We start from the raw sequence: 12234 nt of genomic DNA, 5'->3' as shown, positions 1-12234 counted from the left end.
TACATGTCTGGGTGCCATCTGAAAATATAGAGAAAAACATAGAGCACCATCCTCAAATGTAAATGTCTGGGTGCCATCTGAAAATATAAAGAAAAACGTAGAGCATTACCCTCAAATGTATATGTCTGGGTGCCATCTGAAAATATATAGAAAAACATAGAGCACCACCCTCAAAAGTACATGTCTGGGTACCATCTGAAAATATAGAGAAAAACATGGAGCACCACCCTCAAATGTATATGTCTGGGTGCCATCTAAAAATATAGAGAAAAACATAGAGCACCACCCTCAAATGTACATGTCTGGGTGCCCTCTGAAAATATAGAGAAAAACATGGAGCACCATCCTCAAATGTACATGTCTGGGTGCCATCTGAAAATATAGAGAAAAACATGGAGCACCATCCTCAAATGTACATGACTGGGTGCCATCTGAAAATATAGAGAAAAACATAGAGCACCATCCTCAAATGTACATGTCTGGGTGCCATCTGAAAATATATAGAAAAACATGGAGCACCATCCTCAAATGTACATGTCTGGGTGCCATCTGAAAATATATAGGAAAACGTAGAGCACCACCCTCAAAAGTACATGTCTGTGTGCCATCTGAAAATATAGAGAAAAACATGGAACACCACCCTCAAATGTACATGTTTGGGTGCCATCTGAAAATATATAGAAAGACATAGAGCACCACCCTCAAAAGTACATGTCTGGGTACCATCTGAAAATATAAAGAAAAACGTAGAGCATCCCATTTAATGTACATGTCTGGGTGCCATCTGAAAATATATAGAAAAACATAGAGCACCACCCTCAAAAGTACATGTCTGGGTACCATCTGAAAATATATAGAAAAACGTAGAGCACCACCCTCAAATGTACATGTATGGGTGCCATCTGAAAATAAAGAGAAAAACGTAGAGCACTACCCTCAAAAGTACATGTCTGGGTGCCATCTGAAAATATAGAGAAAAACGTAGAGCACCACCCTCAAAGGTACATGTCTGGGTGCCATATGAAAATATAGAGAAGAACGTAGAGCACCACCCTCAAAAGTACATGTCTGGGTGCCATCTGAAAAGATAAGATAATACAATGAGCACCATCTTAAAATGTACATGTCTATGTGCCATCTGCAAAAATAAGAGAAAAACATGGAGCACAATCTTAAAATGTACAAGTCTGGATGCCATCTGAAAATATAGAGAAAAACAAGAATGTGTCCATAGTATACGGATGCCCCACTCGCACTTTCATTTTCTATGTTCAGTAGACCGTGAAATTGGGGTCAAAACTTTAATTTTGAATTAAAATTAGAAAGATCATATCATAGGAAACATGTGTACTAAGTTTCAAGTTGATTGGACTTTAACTTCATCAAAAACTACCTTGACCAAAAACTTTAACCTGAACTTCACACTATCATATTCTATGTTCAGTGGACCATAAAATTGGGGTCATAACTATAATTTGGCATTAAAATTAGAAAGATCATATCATGGGGAACATGTGTACTAAGTTTCAAGTTGATTTGACTTCAACTTCTTTAAAAACTACCTTGACCAAAAACTTTAACCTGAAGCGAACGGACGCACGGACGCACAGACGGGCGAACGGAGGCACAGACCAGAAAACATAATGCCCCTCTACTATCGTAGGTTTTAAGAAAATATAAGAATTGTGGACAAGTTTGGTTAAATTTATCTTAGTACTTTCAGAGGAGAAGATTTTTGTAATAGATTACAAAAATTTACAACAAATTGTTAAAACTTGACTATGAAGAGCAATCACTCCTTAAGGTCTTGTTGACTTATTTGTAGATCTTACTTTGCTGAACATTATTGCTGTTTAAAGTTTATATCTATCTATAATAATATTCAAGATAATAATAAAAAACGGCAACATTTTCTTAAAATTACCAATTCAGGGACAGCAACCCTATTCATCTGAAAATTTCAGGGCAGATAAATCTTAACCTCATAAACATTTTTTATGTATACTATATAGAGTCCAGTACTTAAACATGTTAAACATACTATAAGGAGCAATTCCATCTTTCCAAAGCCATGGGGTATAAGTGTCAAAATTTCTCTTTCTGCCACTTGAGTAACCCTGGAAAAAAACAGAAGGTACTATAAACAAATTTATTTTCACAGGTTTTTGTGATTACAACACATGTTGACTGCTGTAGCCTTATTTGGGACAATTCTACCTATTGTGTTGGTTTGTTTTGTTCACACATTGTTGTCAATGATGGAATTTGATGCAACTGTCATACAAGTGATCAGAAAGGTTAAGCAGGCTATGACACCAGGTTTAATCTATCATTTTCTACACAAGGAAATGTCTGTACCAAGTCAGGAATATGACAGTTGTTTTCCTTTTGTTTAAAGTACTTGAGCTGTTGATTGCGCCATTTGATAGGAGCCATCATTAGCTTTGTGGAAATTTTTTTTTGTGTGTTTATGAAACCAATTTGATGTTTTCCTTTCAGAAACATCTGTGACAATTATATTCATTTTCTTTAAGTCACAAAAAATAAATGGACGGTTTAAATAGGCTTATCCACTTTAAAGGGAAAAATATCTTCAAAATCTGTTGTTTTTGTACTAGACTTAGAAAACTGTATTGTAAGAATGTAAAATTTAAAGTCAAGTGGACTTTAAAATTATTTTGAAATTCTCTTTTTGTTGTTGTCTGAAATGACAGGAATTTTCATTGGTTAGACATAAATGTGATATCTACTCACTGATTTGTTGTCTGAAATGACAGGAATTTTCATTGGTTAGCCATAAATGTGATATCTACTCACTGATTTCTTGTCTGAAATGACAGGAATTTTCATTGGTTAGCCATAAATGTAGTATCTACTCACTGATTTCTTGGCTAGTACTTCTTGTTCTGGTATAAGTTTGTGTGAGTCATGGGAATCACCATACGTCTTAGCGCTGTTTTCTGGGTGGAGTCCTTGACCCTATTAATTATAATAACAGTAATCAGATGTTTCTTCTGTTGCTATTTTCAGTATCTTCTGAAGACCTTTCTATGGAGTTTACGTTATGTTAAGAAAAATTCATTGAATCCTTTCCACATTGCCAAAAGAAGAAATAATTATATAAATCAGATTTAAAAATAAAACTGATTCAGAATATCACTTCTGTCTTTTATAAAATTAATTAGTACATTCATAAACATCTTACAAAATCTCATACAAGTTTATATAGAAGATAATTTTAATAACATTAACAAACTCTGATAGTCTTAAAGGATTTGTGAATCTGTCAACAGGAAGTGATATCAAAACAGAGACATCCTTTGCATTTTTTATAATAGACTATTAACAAGAATGTGTCCATAGTACACAGATGCCCCACTCGCACTATCATTTTCATTGTTCAGAGGACAGTGAAATTGGGGTCCAAGCTCTAATTTGGCATTACAATTAGAAAGATATTATCATAGGGCACTGGCTTGAACATGTGTACTAAGTTTCAAGTTAATTGGATTTAAACTTAAAAAAATAACTTGACCCAAAACTTCAACCTAAAGCGAGACAGACAGATGGACGAACGAACAAACAGACAGACAAAATCGATGCATAGACTGAATTACATAATGCCCTAGATGTTTTTCTTATGTTTTTTTGTTTCTATTTTCTTGTTTTGGGTTATCCATAATTGTCAACCATTTTCCAAGGTGTTCAATACATACACTTTTTCAGACCCCACCCTCCCGCAAAAAGTGTATATCAACCATTTTCTGATTTTAAGACAAGAATCAATCATTTTTAATAAAAAGAAGATCTTGTCTTTTATAGTATAGTTTATTAAAGAAATTTGCAGCGAAAATAAACTGAAACATATCTGACCACAAATTCCGGAAAGAATAAAAAGCACATAAGGTATGTAGATTTGTTATCCCCCTCCCACCCAGTGTACAGTTTGTACACTTTGGAAAATGTTTGACAATTATGGATGACCCCTTTCTCATTTTGATGTTATTCTTACATGTATGCTCACATTCTTAAATAATGTAATTCAGATGGTTGTTTTCATAAATTACAAAACAAAAATGTGTCCCCAGTACACGGATGCCCAATCCACACTATCACTTTCTATGTTCAATGGACCGTGAAAATGGGGGAAATCTCTAATTTGGCATAAACATTAGACAGATCATATCACGGGGAACATGTATACGAAGTTTCAACTTAATTGGACTTCAACTTCATCAAAAACTACGTCGACCAAAAACTTTAAACGAAGCAGGACAGACGGATGAGCAGACGAATGAACGAACGGACGAACGAATGAACAGACGAACGAACGGATGAACGAACGAACAGGAGGTACGCAGACCAGTAAACATAATGCCCATAAATGGGGCATAAAAATAACAATATAATATCACTTTTCCAAAAATACCCACGCAATAACACCTTTTTTATCTTCTGTTTATACAGTCCGACTTTGAAAACATTGGTGGACATGTGACTTTTTCTAAACCAATCAGATTATTATAAATACTTACTAGATGAGGATGTCCATTGTTTTCAATTTCCATACCTTCAAGCAGGTTAGATTCAGGGTCATCAGGGTCAATATTCTAAAAGCGAAAAAGTAGAAGAAAAATCGGTTGTCTTCTTTTTAAGTCTGATACCAGTGGCGTAGCTTGCATGTATGCTCAGATGCTCAAGCATCCACATCATTTTGACAAAAACAAAATAGAAGCAGTTCAACTCGGAATTATCCAAAGGTAACAAGGCTGACGATATGAGGATAACGTGCAGTCATTTTCGAAGCAGTATGCCTTCATTTAGGATAATTTAGTTTATTTTAACAAGATAGTTCAATCGCAGAATAGTGTTTCAAGTTAACTTTTGTTCGTAAAAAAAAGTCTACGTCATCGGCTAAGGCAAGCGGAGAGGACTGGTACGCAGACCCGGTGGACATGTTTCATCTGAAATTGAACCTAGTGGAGTGATGGCTTCTCATTTGACTATAGCAACCAACAACTAAAACACCATATTCTGATATCATTTCTTGCGACATGGTAAAACGACGTGATAAAAAACTCAATTTGTAATAGATCGTGATAATTCATAGGCTTATGAATTCCCGTTTCTATCTAGGTTCAAATACTAATTTTATTTTCAATCAGTAAAGAACAAAGATCCAATGTTCCCCGCCATGCACATTGCACGTCATATTTTATCTATCAAAGGACAAGGAACAAGGGAATAACTAAAACAAACACTTTTGTTCTTTTTCTTTTTTATTTTCAATATCTTAAGAGAAATAAAAGATTTCCATTACAATTCATATTTCAAAGGGTCATTACTGGTTAAAAATATTTGATTACGACTTATTTTCCAAATTGCCAAAGACATTGCTTATGATACGAGTTTCACTTAATCTGGCAAGAATTGTACACACGAGACTGCTAACAAGACCGGACAATCTGACGCCCGGTATTTTTATAACGCGTTTAGCTCAGTAATCGATAATCAAAAAGCCAAGGTTGTAGACTCAAATTCCTGGAAAGATAAGTCACTTCAGTTCCTCTATTCCGATTTTCCTAAATTATACAGAAGTGCCGCTGTAATGGGGTCCGTTTTTGATATGTCAAAAATAAGATTGGGTGGGAAACTTTACATCAAATATTTATGAATTGAATGATGGTACTTTCGAGGAAACAATAAAATTTGGTTAAAAATATAAATTTATGAATTGGTGAGTATTTTGAATATAAACAAAAATCTAAATAGTGTCAGATTCTGGGGAGTACATGTGCTTAAATAAAAAATAATTTTCTGTATAACTGAAAAGGTAAAAAAAAAAATTCGCCTCGCTCCGCTCGGCGAAACATCCACATCATTTCAACCCTGGATGCGCCACTGGATACATTTTTCATATGAAACCTCAAATTAAAAATAAATCATGCATATGGTTTTTTTTATAACAAAATGGAAAGTTTTCATTATTAAACTTATGCACATATACTTTTTTCTGAAGATAATTCTTCAATTTGTCCACATTTGGAATAACTTTACTTTTCTTTAATTGCTGGTTTCCAGGAAGCAATTCACCGACATATTTTCCGTATGCAGAGTGACCTTAGTGTGAACGTTGACATAAAAATATGGTGATCGCTTTACGAATGGATCTGTCACTGAAATAAACTATTATCTGATTGTACAATTTGTTAAACACGTGCTCAATATCCACACTTTTTTGTTGATTTTTTACAATAAGGTGACAATCAGTAAACTCTGGAGTCAAAATACGGCATTTAATGAGCTGCCATATGTGTTTAATCATAATAGACAGAGAGAGAAAAAAATGATGATTATATGATATATTTGCGTAAAAAATGATAGGTTTATGATATGTATAATAATAAATAATAATAATAATTTATTTAATTAAAGTGTCACATACTTGTCTACAGATTTTTTTTTTATACAGACTGTATAATATACATTGCACAATAATAAAATAAGACAACTACCCAGCCTAAAAAGGCTTATGAGACACTATATATATACATGCATTGGTTCAAGAATTGGATTAACATTATTTTTCACCAGTCACTTGTTTCATGTGTTGCATTATATCTTTTTCTATGACTTTTGTTTTTTAAATTATATAAAACAATTATAAAATAAATTGTCCCTGGTCTAGCAACATCATCAATGATAGAAGTACAGACTCCAATTTTAGGGTAGGACCAAGGATCCACAATTATTAGGGTAGGACCAAGGATCCACAATTCTTAGGGTAGGGTGCCCTTATTCAAAAAAAGATTGTCAAAAATCACACTACTGCATGAGTATGCTCATACTCGTAGCATCAACACTTATTTCACTGTTGCATCGCATTTTCTTCATAATTTATCCTACCATTTTCCTAAAATCGATCAAGAGCAATTAAGGGAAGGCAACAGTTTAATAATAAAATGATTTTAATGCCTCAAAACAATAATTTTCAAAATTCAAACCGGATGTTATGTGACAATACTTAAACGAACAATTACGGACTCATTTCCGGGATTAGTTTTGTTTATCAAATTCACAGGAAAAAATGGCTTTTTAATTTTTATAAGATAGATAAGATAGATAAGATAAATTTATTTTATTAAAGTGTCACGTATTGATCTTACACAATAGTAAAACATTTACACAAGTACAATCACATAAAAAAAAGATCAACACCCAGCCTAAAAAGACTTATGAGACACTGCTATATACATATAAAACAGCTCAATCACACAATGTAAAAAATAAATAAATAATATATAAAATACTTTAAAAAAAGGAAATGATAAGAAATCTAATCTCATGTATTTATCTTGCAAACCTGATAAATTAAACGGACTAATAAACTAGAGGCTCTAAAGAGCCTGTGTCGCTCACCTTGGTCTATGTGCATATTAAACAAAGGACACAAATGGATTCATGACAAAATTGTATTTTGGTGATGGTGATGTGTTTGAAGTTCTTACTTTACTGAACGATTTTGCTTCTTACAATTATATCTATCATGAACTTTGCCCATTAGTAACAGAGAACTATATTTGGTAAAAATTTACATAAATTTACCAAATTAATGAAAATTGTTAAAAATTGACTATAAAGGGCAATAACTCCTTAAGGGGTCAATTGACCATTTAGGTCATGTTGACTTATTTGTAGATCTTACTTTGCTGAACAGTATTGCTGTTTACAGTTTATCGCTATCTATAATAGTATTCAAGATAACCAAAAACGGCAAAATTTCTTTAAAAATTACCAATTGGAGGGCAGCAACCCAACAACCAGTTGTCCAATTCATCTGAAAAATTCAGGGCAGATAGATATTGACTTGATTAACAATTTAACTTCTTGTCAGATTTGCTCTAGATGCTTTGGTTTCATAGTTATAAGCAAAAAACTGCATTTTACCCCTATGTTCTATTTTTAGCCATGGCGGCCATCTTGGTTGAATGGCCAGGTCATCGGACACATTTTTCAAACTAGATACCCCAAAGATGATTGTGGCCTAGTAGTTTAAGTGGAGATTTTGTAAAAGATTACTTAGATTTATGAAAAATGGTTAAAGATTGACTATAAAGGGCAATAACTCCTAAAGGGGTCAACTGACCATTTTGGTCATGTGACTTATTTGTAGATCTTACTTTGCTGAACATTATTGCTGTTTACAATTTATCTCTATCTATAATAATATTCAAGATAATAACCAAAAACAGCAAAATTTCCTCAAAATTACCAATTCAGGGGCAGCAACCCAACAACCGATTGACCGATTCATCTGAAAATTTCAGGGCAGATAGTTCTTGACCTGATAAACATTTTTATCCCATGTCAGATTTCCTCAAAATGCTTTGGTTTTTGAGTTATAAGCCAAAAACTGCATTTTACCCCTATGTTCTATTTTTAACGGTGGCGGCCATCTTGGTTGGTTGACCAGGTCACGCCACACATTTTTTAAACTAGATACCCCAAAGATGATTGTGGCCAAGTTTGGATTAATTTGGCCGAGTAGTTTCAGAGGAGAAGATTTTTGTAAAAGATTACTTTAATTTACGAAAAATGGTTAAAAATTGACTATAAAGGGCAATAACTCCTAAACGGGTCAACTGACCATTTTGGTCATGTTGACTTATTTGTAGATCTTACTTTGCTGAACATTATTGCTGTTTACAGTTTATCGCTATCTTTAATAGTATTCAAGATAACCAAAAACGGCAAAATTTCTTTAAAAATTACCAATTGGAGGGCAGCAACCCAACTACCAGTTGTCCAATTCATCTGAAAAATTCAGGGCAGATAGATATTGACTTGATTAACAATTTAACTTCTTGTCAGATTTGCTCTAGATGCTTTGGTTTCATAGTTATAAGCCAAAAACTGCATTTTACCCCTATGTTCTATTTTTAGCCATGGCGGCCATCTTGATTGAATGGCCAGGTCATCGGACACATTTTTCAAACTAGATACCCCAAAGATGATTGTGGCCTAGTAGTTTAAGTGGAGATTTTGTAAAAGATTACTTAGATTTATGAAAAATGGTTAAAGATTGACTATAAAGGGCAATAACTCCTAAAGGGGTCAACTGACCATTTTGGTCATGTTGACTTATTTGTAGATCTTACTTTGCTGAACATTATTGCTGTTTACAATTTATCTCTATCTATAATAATATTCAAGATAATAACCAAAAACAGCAAAATTTCCTCAAAATTACCAATTCAGGGGCAGCAACCCAACAACCGATTGACCGATTCATCTGAAAATTTCAGGGCAGATAGTTCTTGACCTGATAAACATTTATATCCCCATGTCAGATTTCCTCAAAATGCTTTGGTTTTTGAGTTATAAGCCAAAAACTGCATTTTACCCCTATGTTCTATATTTAGCGGTGGCGGCCATCTTGGTTGGTTGACCAGGTCACGCCACACATTTTTTAAACTAGATACCCCAAAGATGATTGTGGCCAAGTTTGGATTAATTTGGCCAAGTAGTTTCAGAGGAGAAGATTTTTGTAAAAGATTACTTTAATTTACGAAAAATGGTTAAAAATTGACTATAAAGGGCAATAACTCCTAAACGGGTTAACTGACCATTTTGGTCAGTTGACTTATATGTAGATCTTACTTTGCTGAACATTATTGCTGTTTACAGTTTATCTCTATCTATAATAATATTCAAGATAATAACCAAAAACAGCAAAATTTCCTCAAAATTACCAATTCAGGGGCAGCAACCCAACAACCGATTGACCGATTCATCTGAAAATTTTAGGGCAGATAGATCTTGAGTAGATAAACATTTTTATCCCATGTCAGATTTCCTCAAAATGCTTTGGTTTTTGAGTTATAAGCCAAAAACTGCATTTTACTCCTTTGTTCTATTTTTAGCCGTGGCGGCCATCTTGGTTGGTTGACCAGGTCACGCCACACATTTTTTAAACTATATACCCCAAAGATGATTGTGGCCAAGTTTGGATTAATTTGGCCAAGTAGTTTCAGAGGAGAAGATTTTTGTAAAAGATTACTTTAATTAACGAAAAATGGTTAAAAATTGACTATAAAGGGCAATAACTCCTAAACGGGTCAACTGACCATTTTGGTCATGTTGACTTATTTGTAGATCTTACTTTGCTGAACATTATTGCTGTTTACAATTTATCTCTAACTATAATAATATTCAAGATAATAACCAAAAACAGCAAAATTTCTTCAAAATTACCAATTCAGGGGCAGCAACCCAACAACCGATTGACCGATTCATCTGAAAATTTCAGGGCAGATAGATCTTGACCTGATAAACATTTTTACCCCATGTCAGATTTGCTCTAAATGCTTTGGTTTTTGAGTTATAAGCCAAAAACTGCATTTTACCCCTATGTTCTATTTTTAGCCGTGGCGGCCATCTTGGTTGGTTGACCGGGTCACGCCACACATTTTTTAAACTAGATACCCCAATGATGAGGTTTGGTTTGATTTGGCCCAGTAGTTTCAGAGGAGAAGATTTTTGTAAAAGTTAACGACGACGGACGACGACGACGACGACGGACGACGGACGCCAAGTGATGAGAAAAGCTCACTTGGCCCTTCGGGCCAGGTGAGCTAAAAATGAATTTTACAAAATGTAAGAATTTTTTAAAAATTGCGTCTAACGACTTAAACAAAAATTATATGTAAAACTGCGATAAGAATAAAATAGAACTTTATATTATACTTTAAAATTAATATAAAAGTGATAGAGAAAAAAAGAAAAGACAAAATAAATTGAATCAACAGTACATTTAAACCACTTTCAACAAATTTCAAAAGAAATAATATATTTTTAAAAAAGTTCTATCGACATATTACATAAACTATACTATACATATACTTTCATTTTTCTTTTTTTCTATGTACCAAAAGTTATTTCCCTTAATTAATATATATTTTCTTTAAATTATCTTTTTAACCTGATAAAAAAGGCTTTATGTAAAATTATATGTTATAAAAAACGTTTTCTTCTGACATAAAATTTGTGAATATAGTAGGACAGTGTTACTTGAATGTCATTACAAGTCATTAAAGCATTGAACTTGAGCTCTGTACTCATGTTTTCAAAATTTTCAATACATTGATGTGCTTTTTGAAACAATTCATATCTAATGTCTTCATACAGAGTGCAAACCATTAAAAAGTGATTTTCGTGTTCAATATCATTCAATTTTCAAAATTTACATAGTCTATTGTTCAATGGAATCTGCGGTCTGGTGTATCTCCCTGTCTCTACAGCTAGAGATAGCGATCCACTGCGGAATAATGCCATAGTTCGCGTTATGTTTCTTGGTAAAAGCGAAAGAATATACTGTTCTGTTTTAACACTTGCTTGTATATACGGTAAGTCCTTAGCTTATTGCTGTTGGCATTGTTTCTGTCGTCATATAAATCTTTCTCGAAATCAGCCTGGTCAAAGTTCGTTAGTGTTTCACTTATGAGGCGCATCGCCGTTTTAACTGTGATAGTGGCGTTATGGACAATATCAGCAACATGTAAATCGTTTGCTAGTTTGTCTATTTGATAATGCCACCCTTTTCGTCGCCGCGAGGCCCACGCTGCTACTTTTGATATAAGTCTATCGTCGTTAACTCGTATGATTTTACATTTTAGGCGTAGGCATGATAGTTTTTGCTTCGTATACCATGAGGTTAGTCCAAGATCTCCGCGCACTGCTGTGTTGGAGGTTCGCTTCCCAACTGCAAGAAGTATTTTGCAGCTTTGTTCTGTACATTGTTAATAACTCTGTGGGATTTGTATCCCCAAACAGCACTACCATAGAATAAAACTGGTTCTACCATCGTCGTATAATTTTGTGATAGACGTTCCAGGTCATACCACCTGTCGCTATGAATTTTCCAAAAAGGGGTCCCCAAGCTCTACTGGGTGATTTAGAAAGTTCTGTAACTGCCTTTTCTAGTGTTAAGAACTCATGGAACCAAAGTCCCAAATATTTGTATGAGTCAATATATTCTAAGTTGTGAGTTCCACATTCAAAATCAAAGTCTGACCGAGGTATTTCGAAGGATTTCTAAAATGCACTACTTTGGTTTTCGACCGATTGACTTCAAGTTTCCAGTCATCACACCAAGACGCAACTTCATTAAGCATTCTCTGCAGTTTGTGTTCATCCGGCGCAATAACAGCTATGTCATCGGCATACAGTAGTATG

The 12234-nt window shown here is 34.0% G+C and overlaps 1 protein-coding gene across 1 annotated transcript in view; it reads right to left on the bottom strand.

Moving 5' to 3' along the window:
• Positions 1-12234, bottom strand: part of LOC134720547 (MAM and LDL-receptor class A domain-containing protein 1-like) — a 211211-nt gene that overhangs the window by 137387 nt on the left and 61590 nt on the right. Inside the window, exons 4-6 of the mRNA XM_063582861.1 lie at positions 4536-4610; positions 2881-2979; positions 2042-2117 (exon numbers count right to left, since the gene is read on the bottom strand). Coding sequence (XP_063438931.1) covers positions 2042-2117; positions 2881-2979; positions 4536-4610 — 250 coding nt within the window. The remainder of the gene's footprint in view (positions 1-2041; positions 2118-2880; positions 2980-4535; positions 4611-12234) is intronic.

The sequence above is a fragment of the Mytilus trossulus genome, chromosome 6, assembly GCF_036588685.1.
Source record: "Mytilus trossulus isolate FHL-02 chromosome 6, PNRI_Mtr1.1.1.hap1, whole genome shotgun sequence".
NCBI lineage: Eukaryota > Metazoa > Mollusca > Bivalvia > Mytilida > Mytilidae > Mytilus > Mytilus trossulus.
The sequence above is the reverse complement of the archived record's forward strand: the minus strand, read 5'-3'. Positions and strand labels throughout refer to the sequence as shown.